At 49.1% G+C, this 20,545-nt stretch overlaps 7 protein-coding genes across 7 annotated transcripts; 2 read left to right on the forward strand and 5 right to left on the reverse strand.

Annotated features, from left to right (window-relative positions):
- Positions 1-565: 565 nt before the first annotated feature.
- BC939DRAFT_406721 (DHHC palmitoyltransferase-domain-containing protein) lies at positions 566-2,436 on the reverse strand. The gene is made up of 9 exons (XM_051552857.1): positions 2,010-2,436; positions 1,866-1,905; positions 1,746-1,778; positions 1,566-1,636; positions 1,345-1,488; positions 1,151-1,258; positions 921-1,066; positions 809-814; positions 566-717 (listed from the first exon to the last, which is right to left on the reverse strand). Exons 1-9 carry the CDS (start codon positions 2,388-2,390, stop codon positions 597-599), a joined length of 1,050 nt encoding a protein of 349 aa, XP_051416512.1. The 5' UTR covers positions 2,391-2,436; the 3' UTR covers positions 566-596.
- Positions 2,437-8,067, forward strand: BC939DRAFT_438886 (uncharacterized protein). The gene is made up of 11 exons (XM_051553893.1): positions 2,437-2,952; positions 2,982-3,449; positions 3,559-3,606; positions 3,759-3,846; positions 3,981-4,190; positions 4,360-4,451; positions 4,556-4,657; positions 4,756-5,022; positions 5,110-5,532; positions 5,628-5,838; positions 5,951-8,067. Exons 1-11 carry the CDS (start codon positions 2,782-2,784, stop codon positions 7,957-7,959), a joined length of 4,089 nt encoding a protein of 1,362 aa, XP_051416513.1. The 5' UTR covers positions 2,437-2,781; the 3' UTR covers positions 7,960-8,067.
- Positions 8,068-10,017, reverse strand: BC939DRAFT_438890 (uncharacterized protein). Its single transcript, XM_051553894.1, has 5 exons — positions 9,634-10,017; positions 9,492-9,512; positions 9,273-9,284; positions 8,718-9,174; positions 8,068-8,528 (listed from the first exon to the last, which is right to left on the reverse strand). The coding sequence occupies exons 1-5, from the start codon at positions 9,798-9,800 to the stop codon at positions 8,142-8,144; spliced, it is 1,044 nt and encodes a 347-aa protein (XP_051416514.1). The 5' UTR covers positions 9,801-10,017; the 3' UTR covers positions 8,068-8,141.
- BC939DRAFT_419660 (calcium-activated chloride channel-domain-containing protein) lies at positions 10,018-12,993 on the reverse strand. The gene is made up of 5 exons (XM_051553065.1): positions 12,445-12,993; positions 12,079-12,313; positions 11,455-11,967; positions 10,798-11,352; positions 10,018-10,700 (listed from the first exon to the last, which is right to left on the reverse strand). The coding sequence occupies exons 1-5, from the start codon at positions 12,804-12,806 to the stop codon at positions 10,113-10,115; spliced, it is 2,253 nt and encodes a 750-aa protein (XP_051416515.1). The 5' UTR covers positions 12,807-12,993; the 3' UTR covers positions 10,018-10,112.
- A 14-nt stretch (positions 12,994-13,007) lies between these two features.
- Positions 13,008-14,883, reverse strand: BC939DRAFT_438894 (uncharacterized protein). The gene is made up of 3 exons (XM_051553895.1): positions 14,585-14,883; positions 13,752-14,017; positions 13,008-13,637 (listed from the first exon to the last, which is right to left on the reverse strand). Exons 1-3 carry the CDS (start codon positions 14,619-14,621, stop codon positions 13,143-13,145), a joined length of 798 nt encoding a protein of 265 aa, XP_051416516.1. The 5' UTR covers positions 14,622-14,883; the 3' UTR covers positions 13,008-13,142.
- A 115-nt stretch (positions 14,884-14,998) lies between these two features.
- Positions 14,999-18,660, forward strand: BC939DRAFT_259815 (uncharacterized protein). Its single transcript, XM_051551053.1, has 4 exons — positions 14,999-15,132; positions 15,245-15,893; positions 15,975-16,197; positions 16,303-18,660. Exons 2-4 carry the CDS (start codon positions 15,268-15,270, stop codon positions 18,283-18,285), a joined length of 2,832 nt encoding a protein of 943 aa, XP_051416517.1. The 5' UTR covers positions 14,999-15,132; positions 15,245-15,267; the 3' UTR covers positions 18,286-18,660.
- Positions 18,661-19,588: 928 nt separating this feature from the next.
- BC939DRAFT_259856 (uncharacterized protein) lies at positions 19,589-20,437 on the reverse strand. The gene is made up of 2 exons (XM_051551054.1): positions 19,770-20,437; positions 19,589-19,681 (listed from the first exon to the last, which is right to left on the reverse strand). The coding sequence occupies exons 1-2, from the start codon at positions 20,318-20,320 to the stop codon at positions 19,675-19,677; spliced, it is 558 nt and encodes a 185-aa protein (XP_051416518.1). The 5' UTR covers positions 20,321-20,437; the 3' UTR covers positions 19,589-19,674.
- Between the last annotated feature and the right edge of the window lie 108 nt (positions 20,438-20,545).

Genomic DNA, 20,545 nt, shown 5'->3' on the forward strand with positions numbered 1-20,545 from the left:
TGGAGGGGTCCCTTTCTTTGTCTCCATCATCTCGTACTCATGTTCGCAAGGCATCCTTGGCTCCCTATGCCATCGGGTCCCATTCTATACCGCCAACCCATTGACACTGGTGCAAGTCGGAAAAATCAAGCAGACGGAGCGACAGCAATTGCACCTTCAACTTCAACTGCAGCTGGAAAGCACCCAGAAATTGCGACAGTAACGGGAATTAAATTATATCCTTGTAAAGGATCTGATGGATATGCGACAACAACGGTGCCTCGATCGATGACAAAGTTACGCGGACGCGAGAGGGGTGCGTCGTCAGCGTCAGGATATCAAGAAGGCACTGAACCTCGAGCAACGATTCATTGCTGCACTAAAAAAGCAGAAGGGGGTGCAGCAAGGAACTGATCATATCAGACAGGCGACTGTCCATCCGCCATCGTCCCCAGCACCATTGTCAAGCAGCCGTATTTGACCATTTGATTATGAAGGATCAACCGAAAGATAGATACAACAACTGTGACTTTGATGGAATAGAAGAAAGCTTATTATTAAGCATCAGTCCAACGAAAAGAAGAATGCGTTTTATTTCTACGCATGTCCCAAAGGCTTCAAACTACATCTGCATCATCCTGGCCAAAATCCAGTACGAAGCCGCGACCGCTCTTCAGAAATCTCTTGCCATTTCCGATCGGAGGGATCCTGATCGGCAGCAGTGCGGTGTACCAAGGACTATTCGATGCAGAAAAAAACGACAAAGGTTAAAGCTCAGTCTTCTCTTTGAAAGCTGGATACAGTTGAGGGCGCTGCATTACAAACTTACTAAAAGCTAGGCGATCGTTAAGTTACGTTCAAAAGACGTGAGGACGTGATCTCAGCGAGGTTTATTTGCCAATGTTTATCCAAGAATGATGAAACTCAGATTCAGCACTTACCCTCGTCGACCAATGTTGAAAAAGTCCAGCAGATTGCCAATGATGCCAAAGTCATACATGTTCATGAACCTATCGCCTTTTTTCTTGCATATTTCTTTGATAACTCCGTTGTTGTACTGTTCAAGCGTGGTTTGAGCTGTCAGTGTCTAGATCGCAGGTGATTTGGTGTTAGCGTGCCAGTTTTTGTCGTCATCCACCTCTATGTAAATAGCTGTGAGTAACTTTCCTACCAGATACCAGTGCCAGCAGCCCATGCCGTTGACAGACAGCCCGATTGCTCCAGCTAGCACAATCGAGAATGCAGTTAATCCCTTCGGTAGTGGATATGGCCAGTTCTCCTATTATTACGCGTTCAGCTCGTTAGCTCTCCAGATCAACAGCGCACCATGGCAGCCCACATCACATCCTAAATCCATTCACTTACAGAATCTTCATATTCTGCGAGAAACAGAAAGGGACCGGCTCCCATGTAGAGAAAATACACGCTGGCTATCGACAGATAGGTTAAAAACATGAGAAAGTACCGATGGTTGAAGTGTCCCACGCAATTGTTGATCCACGGGCAATGCTAGAAGATATTGGACAGTGTTAGGGACTAATGTACCCTTGGCTTGGTAATGTAAAAAAATCATGAATGGATCTTACGTGGTCGTATTTGAGGATGCACTTTTTGCACACGCTGCAATGGTGCGTTCGTTCCGGCTTTGGAAGATGGCCTACCATAGGTAACACGGGTCAGGCACAAGCATCGGAATCAGCCCCATTGGCTCAATGTTAATCACACTTCACACTTGCAAGTATCTTTAATTTGTCGCACGCTATTACATCGTTTGCATGTCGGCGGGGACTCGGTGAACGCTATTTAAATAGAATGGATGTATAGAGCATTAGTATGAGTACCTATGCGCTTCGCTGTGAATGATGTAAATGTATTAGTTCTCTTACTCTCCATCTCGACAAGAACATCTTGAAACGTGCTGCCTTCCTGTGAGCACACAGAAAAAAAAAAAAAAAGCGCGTTCAATTTTAACGCCACCAAGTTTAATGTGCACTTGGCGATGCAATGAAAATATGTCGCTCCCCTCATACATTCTCCGTGGATATGCCATCGAGTACGTAGCCGGGTGGTGTGGACACTGCGTAGTAATAATTGGCCACGATCCCCCAGACTATATAACAGGACCAGATCATGTTTGCAATATACCCAAGATTGGACGCCTCCTCTTCGCCCTCCACTTGCCGGGGGTAGTGAAATGGAATAAAGACCATAAAGTAACAATAAATAGTCAAGGACAAGAGAATGAACGCAAGCGTGATAAGAATTGGTCCCAGCCGCCTGCTGGCTATGTCGATCAGCAGCTCGACGCGATCAGCAAATGAGAGCTGTGTGCGGCGGGGACGCGTGGCGATGGGCTCATCAGGTGCAGGGTCTGATGTAGGGATTGGCTCAAAAGGTATTGAAGCTGACATGAGGTTTACAGATGTTGTTCAGAATGGAGTGTGTGTAAGATGGAGGAGGCATGGATGTGTGAGCAATATAGGATTGAGGGGACCAACTGCATTGCCCAGCCTGGCGAAACTGTGTGACATCTGTTACTAGTGCAGATATTCATCAGGTTCATTTCATCGAGCTTGGTAATGCTTCCACACATAATACATATTCGTCCAAGATTCCCGAAGGTCAATGACGCGTGGATGGTTCAGTGAGTTGCTGCTCGCTGCTTCCAGCATACGTGGTGCATCAAAAGTGCAGACAAATGGAGCCCTTCTTGGAAGCGCCCTTCATCAGAGTGACTTGAGGGTTCTATTAGAATGGCTGATTGAGCAGATATGACGGACATGTCAACGAAGATGGCACGACATGAAGCATAAACAGCCTGCGTGTTGTTGTCAAAGTAGGAGCGGTCGCTTGATACGTTCGTTCCCGCTCAATTGCTTGAGTCGATCCGCAGACAGCAGACACGTTTCGTCTTTGCAGGAAAGAACAAGTGAAGCAAGTGAGTTAAGCGAATTGGGAGAGAGCCTTTTTTTTGTTCGTTCGTTCCTTTCTTTCATCATCAGCAAGAAAGAATCTCTTCTCCTTTCTTCGGCTCTACATCCATTTCATCCTTCCTTCTTACTCATTTCGCTTTCTTATTTAATACTCCTTTCATCGACTCCTCCATAACGGACACACTCCCCTTTTCTTCCATCTCCATCGCATTCTCTTCCCCACACACTTTTTCTGCCAACGATCCTCCCTTCCTCAGGCCAAACTTGATGTTCCAACGGCCAGCTGTCACTCAACGCATCTCTTATGTGCTCCGCAAGGACGAGAACAGGAATGCGCACCTCCTTGGTGTCAATGCCCTCGCCCTCGACTCTACCACCCTGACAGCAAATCCACACTCACCCTCACAGGATGAATTTCACCACCACTACCGCCACCACGAGAGTCGGCACCATTCTTCAAAGCATCGGGTACCTGGAGGTGTCCTCTACACCGGTGGAAGGGATGGCATGATTGCTGCCTGGGATCTCCACTTTGAGGTACTACTTGTTGTACCCTCCACCGTTTTCTCACGGCGTTCAGCGTTAGTGTTAGAACAGCAGAAACTCTAACTTGTTATTTTTCAAATCAATACTACCGCAACCTCAGTCACCCGTACCTCGAGATATCCCCGGAGAGGCTTCAGAGGAACCAAAGGTTAGTAGTAATGTGAGCCAGCAATGGCGTGTGGGTTTACTGCCTCCCCAATTGCCCCCTCTTCATCTCTCTATTGCTCTTCTAAACTAGTAACATGGGTGTGTATCCCTGGTTATTCTTCCTTCCTTCATCCACTCTTTGTTTCGTTGTAGGGTCTACCGCCCTCGACGTTCCGACAATCTTTCAACCACCATACAGACTGGGTGAATGACATTGTTCTTTGTCACAACGGAGAGACCTGTAAGGAGGGAGATGCAACAACTTTTCTTTGTGGCCGACTCTCGAGAATCGGATGTGGAGTCGGATTTATTGCTGTGATAAGCTATTAACACTCGAAGTGGAATTCTACCCACGCCTGTTTCCACCTTAATCAGTGATATCGGCGTCTTCGGATAGAACCGTCAAGCTGGTGCGACCTCATTCACATAACTCAACAGTGGCCCATATCATCGGAACGCACGGGGACTATGTCAAGACACTAGCGTACGCCTCAGGACCAGGATGGGTAGCCAGCGGGGGTCTTGACAAGACTGTGAACATTTGGGACATCAAGGAAGGACGAAGTGGACAATTTGGATCTCTTGGTACAAAAAGATTGCTGTCTTAGATTGTTGCGGTATAGATGATGCGCAGACACAATCCACCTTTGTGGGCATCTGATCTTCGTGGAACACTGTTACACTACGCCATGCAAAAAACGTACTTATGCGCTCTCCAAATATTTGTTTTGTTCGTCCTTGTCGACTACTTTAGGAAGCATTCCAGAGACATCTTCGAAGGCATCTATCTATGCACTAGCGTGTAATCCTGCAGGAACCGTGCTGGCAACTGGTTCTCCAGAGAAGGTATTCGTCTGCGCGATTTTCTTTCTAACACAGCAAGAGTGGGATTTTAGGGGTTGTCACTAATTGCGTTCATTCCTTACGAATGCACTGGTGCTACAAACCAGATCATCAGAGTCTGGGATCCAAGGTCGGGACAGCGGATAACGAAGTTCGCAGGACATACGGACAACATTCGAGCAATTTTGATCAGTGAGAGTGGAGATACAGTAAGCATCGGATCATGGACGCACAAGCTGTTGACGCATGGTTTAACTCCCATGAAGGAATTACTCACCAAGGAAAATCTTGCTATATAAATGACTAGATTTTGTCCGCGTCCTCAGATACGACCATCAAGCTTTGGTCGCTTACTGCGCAACGGTGTATTACAACATTTACGATGCACTCGGATTCTGTGTGGTCGCTGCATTCGGATCATCCTCAGCTGGCTACTTTTTATGGAGGTGGAAAGGACGGCCTGGTCACTAAAACCGAGATCAACCGGTATAACTCTCACCATCATAACGACTACGAGGACGAAGACCCAGGCCAATGCGTGGTCATCTGCAAAGCTGAGACCGGCGTAGCAAGGGTAAGGATGATGGATACAGTGCCGCACTTCACCTTTATTATTAAATGTGACCAAGTCCTAACTTATTTTTTAACACGCATGTTCTAGTTGGTAGCGCACGACGATGCACGTATCTGGACCGCAACCTCGTCAAGCAGTGTCTATCAGTGGCCGGACATTCCAACGCGGTCGAACCGATCGCACGAGTTGACAGCCTCAATTGTACCGGCTAACCTGCTTAAGATGAACTTGAACGAGTCGACATTCATGGAACCGATTCCCGAACATTACTATCCAACCTCCACTGTCTACTCGGCAGCGTCATTGGGATCGCTATTTATCAACAATCGTGATAAGCAGAGTCAACACAGCTCTGAGGACGACGAGGGCTTGATCACACCTATATTCGAAGGACCCGAAAATGTTATCGAGGGAGAGCACGGACTAATCAAGCACACGCTATTGAATAACCGCCGCATGGTCGTTACTGAGGATAAATGCGGTGAAGTGGCACTGTGGGACATTATAAAGGTACTCTTTCGTTCTGAAATATTGCGCGAGGTGTTTATTGAGCTGAGACTCCCTACTAAATCTTGTCGGTGTTCTCCTTCCTTAATGATGTGTAGTGTGTCCAACTGGAAACATTTACAGGGCGCAAGCTGGAGGATGTCGTGAATGAACTCAACACAATCGAGTCAGTCCCGACATGGTGCACAATCGACACGCGAATCGGAGCATTGACTGTGCACCTGGATGAGGCGCGCTGCTTTGATGCAGAGGTTTACGTTGATGAGATTGAGAAGACACCGGATCCAGAGCGACCCGAAGATCAAAGAAGTATGTCCTTGCAGCAGTTGAAAGATGTCCTGTTGTCAGGTTCGCCCTGTTATTAAAGCAGCCTACCTCTGTATCCCAATCGATGCGATCTTTTCTTTTATCCTTTTTCTAGTTATCATCGGCAAGTGGGTTCTGAAGAATCTCTTTGAAAGCTACATTCCAGTTCATATTGATGCGTATGAGAAGGAGGCATACAGGATCCAGCATCAGGATGATCCATCAGCCCAAGTCTTGGTCCCGACAACGGTTGTTACCAATGAGAGAAACGAAGTTATTGACGGAGGCAACAATGCTCAGGCAGATGACTCGAACACAGCATCAAACGCTCGACCCACTATCAACACTTCGCCTGAGGGCTTGAAAAGAGAACGTACGGACCAGCCAACGTCATCAGGGGAGGCCTCCAAGGCCAATTCCACTCCATCCATGCCTCAAGACAACTCGCAGCAGCCGCAGCAGTCTACCGGAACAGCCCCAAGCTCCTCTAGTTCTCCGAAACAGGGACCAACATCGACCTCTTCAACAGTAGCGGCAGTGACAAAGCTCATTGCACCGCCCTCTTCGTCCAACTCATCCTCAGTCTCTTCGACTCCGCTTTCGCCTGCAAATGCAAATTCGGGCTCCAGCAACGGATTCATGGGACGACTGAAGCATTCTGTGAAGAAACTTGCACGGACGCCTAGTGCAGAGCAGAGATTCGAGAACGGACGCCCAGTCACTTCAAGGAAGAGTTTTTCAATCCCGACAAGCGCTACATCTGCATCGAAGGCGCCTCACAGCCCTTCTATCCCTGAGAATCCGTCACCGTCTTTACCGACGGTGACCACTACCTCTGCGTTGACTGGATCTGCAGCGGGAGGAGCGGCGGGAACAGCATTAGGAACTGCCACTGCCACTGCCACTGCCACTACAACAGAAGCAGGAATAAGAACAGGAACAACAACAGGAACAACAACAGGAACAGGAACTGGAATTGGAACAGGAGCTACGACCTCAGCGGCATCATCGCCGAGAACTACGATTGTCGAGGGCACACCCACAGTGGGACCTTTTGGACCTGAGGCGACGAAACCTGAGGACGACCAGTCGAGTGTGGACACGAGTTCATCGAACTCTGTAGAGTCAATGCCGAGCACGGTGATGCAACTGCCTTCATCGACGATCAGTGTACGTCCTCCTCATCCGCCCTTCACTCCGCCCACACATCTGGATTGCCCAGCGATCGAGATCCCAGCCCATATCCCGGTGATCATCTCCGAGCAGTCACGCGAGGCGTCGTCTTCAGTAGACTTGTATCGTGGTAGTGTCGGCTCTTTAGCCCAGGATTATGTGCCACTGGTGCAGGTCATCCCTACATGGCTACTAGATATGCTGTTGAAGAACATGATTCCCATGAAGGAGGGCGCAAAGGTTTCATTCGTGCTGCGTCCACATCATGATCAGGAAATGGCGGCTGCACCAGGAGGACCGGGCAGGCTGGGTGAATTGCCTGGCGGCAACCCTCGTTTGACGGCACCGCGCATGCTGAGGGTGAGAAAGGTAGTCACGCATGTGGTCGACAAGATGGCGCTTACACCGCCAGAGAGGATCTTTGTTGCTACTGTCGCGCCTTTGTCAGCAGGTGCTGAGGTTGGTCAACAGGATGATGCACAGGCACGCTTACCACTGGAACCGGTTAGGGAAGATTCAAAGGAAGATAGCGACTATCCCATTCTTCCTCCTCGGACATCTAGTATCATTAGACCATCAGACCCCGATACCTTAGAATCATCGAGAGCTTCTGTGTCAAGAACACAACCATCCAGCGACGGCACCGACGGACCTGTACAAACATCACCCAGTAATGCTTCTTTCGAGCAAGCGCAGGAGACTGTGAAACCCCCCAAAACGAAGGAGGAAGAAGAAGAGGAGGAGTATATGAGACAAGAGATGCTGCGTCCGGAGAACTGGCTCGAGATTTTGTGCAATGACCAGGTTCTGTCACCGACGACGACGTTGGCGACTATCCGCACGCATTACTGGAAAACAGGAAGTGATGTTGTACTGACGTATCGGTACAAGCACCACACGCATTCCCGAGCTGTCAGTACGAGCGCCAACGTTTTAGCAGCAGCGCAATGAAGAGCGGAACGACATTTTCTTTGGTCAAAGTGAATGAACCTATCTACTACCTATCACGCTTAAAAAAAGAATTGTAATAAATCTGACAGGGGATATCACAAGGCAAGACAAGGTATATATCGGAAATGCTGTGTATTTCTATAAACATATCTTGTTGAACAAAATAATCAGTGCCCGAGATCTCAGTATCCGTGCTGCCCCTGATGATTCTCACTCCCGTCCTCGTCAGCCAACAGCGCTTCTGAACTCGATCTGCCATTCACTCCTCCTACATGATCCTGCGAGATCCCAAAGAAGCCATCTCCCGGATCACTGTACCTCCGTCGAACATCCTTATAGTACTTTGAATAAACGACGGTCTGCATGATAATAACACAATCGATACAGAGCTGGATGATCCCGCACCCAACGAATTGATATTTGGCATGGGTCGAGATATAGTAGTAAGTCTTGAAGGAGTCGCCGACTACCCACATGAGTAGAATCGCGGGCGAGAAGCCCGCTGTCGATTTGGAGCGGTAGTTTTGGATCGCTTGGGGAAGTGGGACCGTTGCCTCTATGCCCAAAGCCTAGGAGATAAGATATATGAATTTTAGAGAAAAAAAACCCCCCTCATGAGTATTGTTAGAATCGTGCTGTGTCAGAAAAAGGGGATCTGAAGAATGTTGAACATGCGGACAAAATTCTTCGCAAGAGAGAGAGAGAGAGAGAGAGAGAGAGAGAGAGAGAGAGAGAAAGAAAATAAAGGAAAAAGTTACCGCAAGGCCTAGAAGGCCGACAAAGAAATCCGTGCTCCCGATGATAAGCAGCGACAACCCGACGAGCAACGAGAATACCGCGAGGAATAAATAATACGGCCCAACTCTCGGCCAATTCCAGAAATGTGTCCCCCAGTAATATGCCTGCTGCTTGTACCATCCTTGGCTGTGGTACCTCGACGCCCGGTTCATAACATGGTCCGGTCCTGGGGAATTGGACGACAAAAGTTCACCTGTGGCCATGTCCCCATAACGGTGTCCATTACTGATGTTGCTGGTGCTACTGGTATTGCTGCTAGGACTGGGACGAGATGATGAGGGTGGAGTCAATGGTCCGGAATAGGTGACGGGCATGGGCAGTTGGACCGTCCAGGGATAAAAACGGACACAGAGTTCAAGCAGGAAGAGTTGCACGACCGTCATTAGGATAGACTGGTATAGCAGCGCGACATCGAATCTATTAAAAACATAACAGGCGTTAAAGGTGGAGGTCCAGGCTGTAATAACGGGTTTCTTCATGTCTGCTTGCGGCAAGGACTTTTTTTTTTAGCTTACGGTTCACCAATCCTATGAGAGGAATTAGTCCATTTAGCAGTTTGATTATGGGCAAATCCAAGTGCAGGGGTCAACAAGTTCGCCAAGAAAAGAAAAAAAGAAAGAGAGAAATGCTGCCCCTATCAGTGCGGGTTATTGAACGATCCTGCCCTCGCTCCATCAATCCGTGTTACAAAACCATCCCCCGTTGACCCATTGGCACCCGCGACGTATACGCACCAGAAAAAAATACGGATGATGCTAATACCAAATCCACAGGAGAAAGAATCAAGGAACCATTAATAAGCTTCTTTTTTCATCAGATGCAGTTTCATATTCAAAAAAAAAAAAAAAAAAAAAAAAAAGGAACACCTTTGCTTACCTGGAGACGATGAGGACTCCGCATGTCACACTACTGAATCCCATCGACGTCTTCATCTTGTGCATTGTGTAATACTGATGGAAGTAGCCCGTGACAGGTCCGATCACCATCGCCACTCGGATGAGGTCCCAGGGAGCCGGTTCTGTCGGGTCTATGGTATCCGACATGGCAGTGCTCCTATACCGATTAATGTGTCTATGTAGAATATAGTGTTTGTGTGTTTGCGTGTTTGGATGCGAGGGTCTCAAGATGCTAAGCAGAAAGGAGGAAGGATTTGAATGAAAAAGTAATGCGAGTGAGAGAAGGATGAAGGAGCGATGCCTGACCAGTAAAATAAATTATCAATGCCAAGGCAGCACGGCCCCATGTCATGTTGGTCTATGTTATATCGCACATGTATTTTTGATAACCTTCAGAGCTAGCCTGTATCCTGTTCCCTTTTCGTATCAGGCAACCAATGCTGCTGCTGCTGCTGCTGCTCAATTAGTCTTAAGGCTCGATCGGATCGCTTGAACACCGATATCGTCAGTGGCCGAGACATCTCCAGATCTAGAACTCAGTCCTGCAGGTTGTTCAGCAGCCACAACCTCGGCAGCCTGCGCCCGAGTCGACACACCCTTCACTGACATTCCCGCAACCGAATCAACTCCGATTGCATCGCCCAGACGCGACAACCAGCTGCTCTTGACTCCGAACTCCTTCCTGCGCACATTGAGGTCCGCCTCCGTCGGTATGCTATCCAAGATCAATCCCACCACCGATCGCAGAGCCAAATACGCGTGCTCAGAAACCAGCAACGAGAACAACAGCATGCCCAGACTCAAACGAGGCTCATGCTCCGCACCATGGAACAGATACAGGATTGACGCATTCGTCAACGAGGAGAACCAGGTGATGTTTTGCAGATTGTTAATCCATGGTCCGATCGTGTCCGTACGCGCAGGAATCGGTCGACGGGCGTTGTAGCTGATCTTCGCAGCATCCGATCGCAGCTCAACCCAGTTATTGATAAACGCACAGAGGCCCGTCAATGGCCAGATAACGCTGAACAACGACACATATCCAAACTACAGTTGCATGCAGAAAAAAAGAAGTTAGCAGCTATCAAATTGGTACCCTTTGAGTACTGGCAGAAGAATAATAGAATAGCAGAATGCCACTTACTTGAAGAACCATCTCAGCATAATCCTCATTGACATCGTACACGGGTAGTTCAGATTGTTTCCTCACCCGGTTCAAAAACTTTTTCGCCCCCTCCGAGTCCTGACCGTCCTCAACACTAGAATCACTCGAGGTCGATTCATGCTTCAGTTTCTCAGAGACCTCCTTCTTGATCTTGACAGCTCCTACCTTGGCGCGTCGTGTCAACCATGGGACAATCGTTTCGGTGGCAAAGCTGATGGCCTGTGTTGTGATCATAAACGCCTTGAGACGGTTTTGCAGCATGGCCGGTTCGATGGTTGCCTTGGAGAATGAAAGGCCATAGCTCTGGAAGGTCGAGATCACCTCTGGGCCGAAGGGGATGTAAACATAGGCCGTCAAGAGGATCGACATGTAGCTCGTCAGAGCGTTGAAGATGAAGACCTTCTGCATCAAGTGGTACTCGTAGCTCGCATGCGTCTCGTAGTTCTCATAGTCCGTTAACTGACGCGAAACAGACTTGCAAAAGGCCGCGACATTTGGGATAGCAAGAGAATAAAGAACCATTGGGACGTAGATCTGTACATGCAATTTCACGTACGTTTTGTTAGCTGTTTGAAGCGTTCATGATCGGACGAGCCGTCGGTGGCCAATTGAACAAAAAAGACGACATGTACTTACCAAAACCTCTTTCAAATATCCATCGTAGTAGATGGTCAAAAAGACCTCGATACCAAAGACTGTGGTGATGACTGTGGTCAGGGCAAGAGCACCTGCGAGGATAACAGGTACGCCAGCCATTTTGCGAGTCCATCGTTTCCAAGGCGAGAAAAACGGCAGCATCTCTCCAGTAACAGGATCCAACGTGACAGTATCGCCCTTGAAAGAAGGTCGCCTCATCTCCGCTTTGGATACATGGCGGACACCCCACCAAAGCGAGAGCTCTCTCTCTCGACGTTGCCAGTATTCTGTAAAGACGACGGACCAGAGAATGACACAGACGCCATAAAAGATTGAGAAAGATGTTCCGAAAAAATGGACGATGACACCCAGCGCTGTAGGGGCGGCCAGCCACTTGAAGTAGAACTGGAGGAATTCAAAGTAATAGGCGATCTTCTCGCCAAATTGATCTCGGATCTTTGTCAAATCCTCTTGGTCCACGAGCCACTTTGTTGACCAGGCCTTGAGCCACGACTATCATGACAAAAGAATAGGATTTGATGTCAATACAGCGGCCGCTTTGAGATAATGGTGACGTACGAGTCCAAATGACCCAAGATGCGCGCAACAGGCCAGGCCCTGTACCTTGTTGAATGCCTTGTCGTGCAGCGGGAGTATACTCTCGACATATTCGTGCTCATCCGGGTAGATACCAGCACCTCCCTCGCTTGGCAATCCTGTGATGAGATCATTGATATAACGAATACGATCCGCCTCAGAGAGATTGTCCAAGGAATGATCACGTTCCTTAATAGGCTGGAGCAGCTGTTCTGTTTCTGCAGTATCAGCGACTCGGACGCCTGCGAGCCAATCGTGAATGCTGCGATCATCATCGGGACAATTCAAAGATGTAGAAAAGAAAAGATCCGTATTAGTTAGTATGGGTGCATCATCGTGAGAAAAATAAACTTCTGCAAAGATGTGAAGATCAAGGCAATATGCAACATGTACCTGCTACGTGTTGCCTCGCGCTTCAGAACAGCCCATGGACAGAGGACGAAGATGAAGAGCGTGTGATTGCCGCTGGGTCTGGTTTCATACTGGAGACCCACGCGTGCGAGTTTTTGTAGGACCTCCTGGTACGCCTTGATCGTCTGCTGCTCATAGTCTGGCTTGGACGCGCCTTTGACTGGCTCTTTGTACTTGAAGACAATGATAAGATCTGCGTAGACATCGAGACTCTTGGGCTTGGTGAATTTGTATAGCCCTACATCCTCATTGTCGATGTTCTTGGTGTGATCCCGGATTGTGGAGGAGTAGATATCGAAGAAGCGAAAGTGAGACTGGGGCTGACCCAGTACTGCTGTGTCCATGGCTTGTCTCAACGGCGGTCGACGGTCAGCAGACAAAGGCCAAGGTGTGTAGAGTAGCAAGGGAAAGGAGGTGGAGTGGAATGAGAAAAGGCGATGTAAGAATGAATGTAATGAATGCAGCGGTGAGAAGGGTTAAGAAGAAGAAAGGCCACTCTGGCCCAAAGGACCATGAGTTTCCTGCAGTGTGTGCCGTAAGCACTATTTCCAAAAAAGAACTGCGAGAAAACGCGACTTTATTTACAAGCAATTGATTCATGGGTGTATTGAAATATCGCGAAGAGACAAAAAATGAGCGGAGGCAATCGATCTGCCTTGTCCACGGATCTTTGTGCTCCTTTACAGTTCGCGACTAAGACCGGCTTCGATGACCGTGTACAGCTCAAGGGCCTCGGGAGGCTGAGGCATCGTCTTGAGGATCTCGGCCGCAGAGATGGCACGTCCATAGAAGGCTGCGTTGGCCTCCTTACGCTCCAGCAGAACCGTTCCATCGAGGGAGACGCCCGCAAACAAGCCCTTGGACTTTGTGTACGAGAAGATCTGGGACGTGTTGGCGGCCTGTGTGTTGGCAGAGACGCCGACCTCACCGCCGACACCGACAGGTCCAGCACTGACAGAGAGACCACCACCCAGGGTCACGCTACCGCCCTGGATAAAGGTTGTCTCGACAGCCTCGTCCGTCATGAGTACGAGAATGATGTCTGTGATGTCTGCACCGACTAAGGCACCGAATCCAACACCACCCGTGGCGATGAAGCTGGGTGCAGACCACTGTCCATCGTCCTTTTTGATCACGACTACTCCACTGCCTCCACGAGCGCTGACAATAAACCCCTATGTATGGGGGCAGTTGCGAAAACATATCGTCAGATTTCTTGGGTCATTTGCATCATATTATTACCATCCCCATGCCATACAATGTATCATAAACATGTGCAAGACACTTACAGCCTTGACAACAGTGTAGATGGCCAAACCCTTGGCCTTACGCAGAATCTCTGGCGGGATAATATTGTCGAATCCAGCCTCGTTCTCATCCTTGTTCACGAATCCACGCAGCAGGTTGGCGGCCTTCTTGAGGTCCTCAGCAGCGTTGGTATCAGGAAGAGGGGAGGAGATATTGGCGTTCTTGGCAGACTCTTGCATCTGTCTCGTGGCCTCGGTTGCAGTTTCCTGGAAACGTTTTCCTGCCTCGGTCGCCCTCTTGCCGACATCTATAATATGCAAGAAGCTGTGTTATATAAAGACAGGCCGGAGCAACTGCTGTGCACTGCCACTATGCGTGGTTGGGGCGGTCGACTGCATATGAGCATCATAGACACACACGCCTTCTTTGCCCTCTTAAGAAGCGAGCCTTGCGGCTGCGCCAAAGTGCGATAAAAACAATAGTAATAATGGCGGCGATAATAGTGATGAAAAACGCCCAGGATCATAGTTGTCGAGTAGCGTAGTATAGGGTGTTGTTGATGGGAATGCACTGCTGGGATGGATGGGATCCGGTTGTCCAGATTCTAATTTAAGCACAAAGGAAGTAGTTGTCGAATGTCGTCGACCTTTGCCATCGTTTCTTTTCTCCTAGTCGCCCTTTGTTTGTTTTCCTGCCCGCCCTCTCTCTCTATCCCTCAGTCTCTCTTTTCCTCTTTGTCAGTCAAGTAGAGTCGAGTCAAGTCAAGTCGAGTCGAGTCGAGTCGAGTCCTGTCCCTTCTTACTCCTGTTTGTTGAGGTAACGATAAAGACAACAATAGCAATAACAATAAAATCATATGAGGTATATAACATACCTTGGGCCACAGTTCTGAACTTGTCCATAAACGACATCCTGTGCTATGTTACTGGTATTGGCGACACTAAGAAGGAGAAGAGGAAGAAGAGGAGGAAGGATAGGGACGAAGATAGGTAGAAGGGTGGATATGTGTAAATGGGGATGGAGCGAAGAGAAAAGGGGAGGAAGTAAGTGGAGACAGTCTGCAACAGTCAGTGTGTTGTTGTTGTCATGGCGATATGAGGGCAGAGGATATGAGGATATGAGGACATGAGAATACGATATGACCACTTCCTTCTTTTTTCCAATTGAGAAAAGGGAAAAGGGCGGTGTGCACAGCCCGCGCCTCATCTTCTTACTTCTCTCTCTCTCTCTCTCTCTCTCTCTCTCTCTCTCTCTCTCTCTCTCTCTCTCTCTCTCTCTCTCTCTCTCACTCTCTCCTCTCGCTTCCACTTTCTCATTCTCGCTCCTTCTGCCCCACTTCTATCTCTCTCCCTCATAGTGCTTCTGCTCTCCTTCACCCGCTCGCCGTTTCCTATCCATACCTGCTTTGCTGTGCCTTCGGGAGTAAGATAAACAAACAAGCAACGGTCTCAGCTGTGTTCTTCAATGATTTAATGGCTTCAGTCGTTCAATGGTTTTCTAACCCTTCTTTTCCTTCACTTCTTCACTCACCCAGGCACATATCCTCAGCTAAAGACGATGCTCTTGCAATCACAATGGCCAGCAACTTCTGCAGCTGCAATCGTACTATCGCCTGCAACCTTGCTTCTCGCATCCATCCTTTGCTTATCCATAGCAACAATTACTACGGCGCAGGCTGCCCCACAACCACCACAAGCTCAACCTCCTCCGTCTCCTGGTAATCCTGTGTTCCTGCACCCAACGTCTTGTGCAAGTGCAACGGGCGTCTGGACTGTTGGAGATGAGCAACTATCCAAAGGCTACTCCTTGACATTTGTCAAATCGTACTCAGGGCAGCCCAACGAAGTCTTCAGGTTTCCGACCTCCGATATCGATCAAAACTTCACACCTGGCAAGTGCGTCGAAACTAGTCCCACAACCGTCTACTTCCTCTCCGACTACTTCCAGGGCGGAACTATGACAGTCAATTCGACGACGAAAAATGGCACTTGGTCAGGCACAAGTTCACAAACCGAGCCGGATATGTTCCAGCTTAAAGACCTCAAAGCAGCAACGTTCGCCCTAAGTCTTAATGCAACAGCTCAATCGCCTATCCCCATCGTGGTGGTTGCTACTCCCAATAACCAAATCTACAAATGGGCCACCTCCGCCAAAGCAACCTCCCTCGTCGCCACGCTTGCTGAGTAAGTGTCCTGGATACAGAATTTGGTTCTCCAGCAACACTTGTCTTGACGCTTATCTAACATGCTTTTCGTTCTTAAAAGTCTCGAAATCCCGTCCACGCAAAACATCCTTGGCATGGAGATGTCCTGGGCAGGGTCAACAGGCTTTGTCTGGATCCATTACACGGACAAAAATCAACAGGCGGTACTGCTCAGGGTTAACACCGCCAGTAAGGAAGAGAAGCAGCCCTTCTTGGTTGACCCTTCTCAAATCCTCTTACCGCTGTCAAGCGGCAACGGCGTCGCTCTTCTGGGAGCCAATTCGGTAATTTGACGTTAACACCTTGGCTTTCCTTTCAGCATCGCGTCGCATCGCATCGCATCATATCATCTAACACTATTGTACTATTGTCTCTGAACTCTTTTTTAGACTAGTAGTGGCTATATCTTGTCGAAGTTTCCAAATACTGGGGCGGAAAAACCTTTACCAGTGATCATACCGGTGGCGAATGCAGTGCTTAAACCCAATACTTTCGTTGTGAATGATACAATGGTGTGGCAGATCAATTCCAATGGAGCTAGCGCCAACCCCATCTCCTACACCCCTTCGACCCCAGCTGGATCCACCTCAACTGGCGTATCAACGCCAACTTCATCGCCGGTAACAAGTGCGCCAGCAAGCGGAAGCAACAGTCGACTACCCGTCATCATTGGCTCAGTCGTCGGAGCACTTGCTCTGGTGGTCATCGTTGCATTTATTTTGATCCGTCGCCGAAATAGTCGAGGAAATTGGTCAAAAAAGCAAAAGGGCTTGTTCCCAGCAAAGGGAGACGAGAGTATGGTGCCGTTAGGGCTCTATCATCAGAACCGCAGCCTACCTGAACCACCAAGATACTTGGAGAACGATCTGGAGCGACTCGGACATGCACCACGTCCAGGCAATGGATTTGCGCAAGCCAAGTACTCCAACAACGCCCCACCGTACCTTTATTCCAGGAACCCTACCGAATCTCATCTAGATGAGTCCATACCTGTGGAAGCAGCCCTCGCTCATCATCGCTACGACAAGCACACACCACAAGGTTTAACCCACTCGATCTCCGTGAGCTCGACAACCTCCAAGTTTCCGAGACGGAATGTCAAGAGTGGGAAACGGTTCGAAGAAAAGATCCAGCTGCAGGTCATTCGCTACGAGATTCCGGACGCACATCTGATCAGCCCGCATGGACCCACAGGTCGACTCGTTCTCGGAACTTATCATGTGGTTTCACCAGCGAGGAGTGCACGATCGATCAAGGCCCAGGGTGGTGCCTCCCAGGGCATGGCTCGATCAGGAACGGTGGTCGTGCGCAGGAGTCGGATGGATTTCGGACACGGACGATCAGCATCATCTTCGGCTGGGAGAGCTATGTCACCGCTGCAAGAGCTGTCTGAGAACAGCTCAATGCTGCTGACCGATGCCGAGAACCAGCACACGTTCGAGGTGGCGACGTTGAAATGGTACATGACTGAGATCCACTGGAAGCGCGAGGCTGCTTTGCTAAAGCATTTGAAGAGCCCCATCTTTGTGATGGAGCTGCTCGAGTCCTATTGCATCCCTGCTCTGCAGAATCGTGCACATACGTATCCGTTCGTGAACGCGATGGGCGGATGTAGCAGTCTTCTCTCAGATATCAAGCCTATCAAGACCGCTCAGCATGCTCGTGCTATCCTGAGATCGATCTCCGCCGCAGTCGATTGGTGCCATCGTCACGGAGTCGTCCATCTTAATCTGCAGCCAGGAAGTTTTTTCCTGGAAGACGGTATCGATCCTTCAGCCGAGGATGCGCCTTGGAAGCTGTGGGATTTCACATGCGCAAGGTTTATGGGTGAGCCCATTGGACCTGTTGGCGGAGGTGGCGAAGACTCAGCGCAACAAGACTTTGTATCAACACCACAGCCACCACTAGACCATCTGAATCCAGAGACGTATCCGATCTTGGAGCAACGACAACTTGAGGAGCGCATGGATCGGATCGGCGGCAATCCACTCCCAGCAGCGTACACTGCACCCGAGCTCTTGGAGGCATGGCGGGCACGCGACACGACGTTCCCTGCAGAGGCCGGCATGGACACCTGGTCGTTGGGCTGTGTGTACTATGAAATCCTGACCGGAGGCCAACCACTCTTCCCAACGGAGGCAGAAGCATGGGCGCTAGTCGGCGGATGGGAGAACAGGGACCAATGGGCGTCCAAGGACTTCAGGGTACCGTATCCGTGTGCAGGGGGCTTTTCCTCTGGAATGATTAGTGGCGTGCAGGATGGCAGCACACTTGACCCCTCTGGATCGATTGCACAGCTGTTGCACGATATGATGGCAGTGCCTGCGGATGAGCGTATATCGCTGGAGACTATCATGGAGCGGATATATTGAAGGACAGGGACCTTGACTTCCTGATCGAGACGTTGCACCACATATGTCTACATACTGTACAATGCTTTTGCCAACACAGTCCCTAAAGGACTTTAACAAAGAAAAAGAGAAAAGAAAGAAAGAACCCCGGCGCATGGAATTTATTGTAAGAACACATCTTCACTTGCATATCTGGATGGAAACGTGTGTTTTCTATCGCGAACTAAAACTCCGGGACGCAGAAGCTCGCCTGGTCCCATAAAATTAACATTCCCGACCGGTTTTTTTCAATTGCACAGACCGCAGCAGGGGGACCAAAACGGAGGGCACGAGACAGTTGGATCTACAGCTTACAAAGACACTCCATCAGACGAGGCTGGCTCATTAGTATTAAAAAAGAAAAATGGACCCCCGCTCTCGGTTTTTTTAGTAGTATCTCGCTGCTGTAACGCTCTTCTCAAGTATAGTGCGCCTCTTAACGACCATCAGAGCGACACGTCCATAGCATTGCTAATGTATTCATATGCTCTATGGCACTGTTGATACGACCTTAATGAGTGCTCACTGGAGAAACTGTTGTTCGATAGCTTTGTCATTCCAGTGCGACTTTCTAGGTTGATATTGATTGAATGAACCTCATTTGCCATATACATGTACGTTGCTGCATAAAATTCGCATATGGTTCTTGGAAAGAGACGACTATAAAATAAGTTCCATCGAATGAACACTACAACTGCTTGTAAGCCAGCTGGATTCAAGCATATGGAAAGATAACGTCAACAGCAAATGGCTGGACAAGGGAAATTGTCGATAATCTGTAATGCTTCATTGCGCTCCGTGCTCTATGTGAGTGGCTGCTGTGTGCTTTTCAGACCATCACTCTTGGGCGCAGCATGCAGCATACTAACAAACAATTTTCCCTTAGCAATCGGGTCCATGACCATGTGTTATACCATCTTGCTCTTACTCTTGACTCATACTCATGTCACACTGATTTTTATTTATTCCATGGTCCATCCTCGTTCTCCAGTCTAGATTGAAGTAGATCGAAAAGAGGTGCTATGTCCTGATCCTCTGGAACCTATGGATAGCAAAGTCGTTGGCAGCCATATCAGTCCAGCGCAAGGTGCAAGCATGGTTCGAGAGTGATGGAGCTGAGTATACATCAGAAGAAGGGATGTTCGTCGCGCTTCAAGAGTATAAAGCTGCCCTCTTTTTCTTTTTATGCATATAGGCATGTCGACACCATCTCGGCCTACACAGCGTATAGCTCCACGAGTGCTTTCAAACCCCAACCTGCCTTCGTTTCCATGCCTTCAGAGGCCGCCAGAGCGCTGCCCATTTCACTTCATTTCAACTCGTTCCATTCTATCAAGTCATTTATTGACCTCCTCATGATAACCCCAGATGTTATGAACTATGCAATGTGAGAAATGAAATATAAATACGGTAAAGTCACTACAAAGAGAGGAGAGAAAGAAGGAACGCAGGATGTAGGGGTTTACTTGAAATGGAATGACATCTTGATGCTCTCTGTTTTGTCAGAGGCTTCGACCTTGATCTTGAGCTTCTTGTGCTCATTCGGGGATACAGCTACCTTGAAGCCATTCGGCTTGGGTCGTACGACGGTATCCTGAGCCGACAGCGAAGTGGGTCGAATAGCACGGGAGGAGCGAGACGGGGCGACAGGACCTGGCAGGGCGGCGGGGTGAGGGGTGTCACTTCGATACGAGCGACTGGAGCTAAATGGACCGGAGTGGCCTGAGCGGGCGGAGCGAGAAGTCGTACAGCTAGAAGAGTCCGAGCTCGTGCGACTCGTCTGGGACTCGTACTCGGAAGACGTGCCCTCGATAACTGAGTCTTGACTTGCAGTTGTGGCTCTCTCGATGGAGTGCTCGGTCGCGGTCGACGCTTGAGGGTCCTGGGTGGCCGGGGGAGCCATCATGGATGCCGGGCATATAATATCCTCAATAGTACCCCGAATGGCCACGTTGGCTGCAAAAGTCCTCATCGGCGAGGGAATCATCGTCTTCCCAAGCCAAGTGGACGAGCTCATCCTGAAATGTCATTGCAGAAAAAGAAATGCCAACGAGAAGCAATTAGAAAGGTGCCCAATACAAAGAGAATGAAAAGTGAAGAGCGTTAGGCTTCAAAGAGTCAGTCTGTATCAGCAATGGAGTGAGTGGGGATGAGGCGTGAGAAAAGCCTGGACGCGACAGTTCGCTGAGAAAGAAAAAAGGTCCTCAGGGCGTTGGAAACGAGGAAAAAGACGCTTGACTCG

This window comes from Gamsiella multidivaricata (genome assembly GCF_025024155.1).
Source record: "Gamsiella multidivaricata strain RSA 2152 chromosome Unknown BC939scaffold_6, whole genome shotgun sequence".
In the NCBI taxonomy this organism is placed as follows: Eukaryota; Fungi; Mortierellomycota; class Mortierellomycetes; order Mortierellales; family Mortierellaceae; genus Gamsiella; species Gamsiella multidivaricata.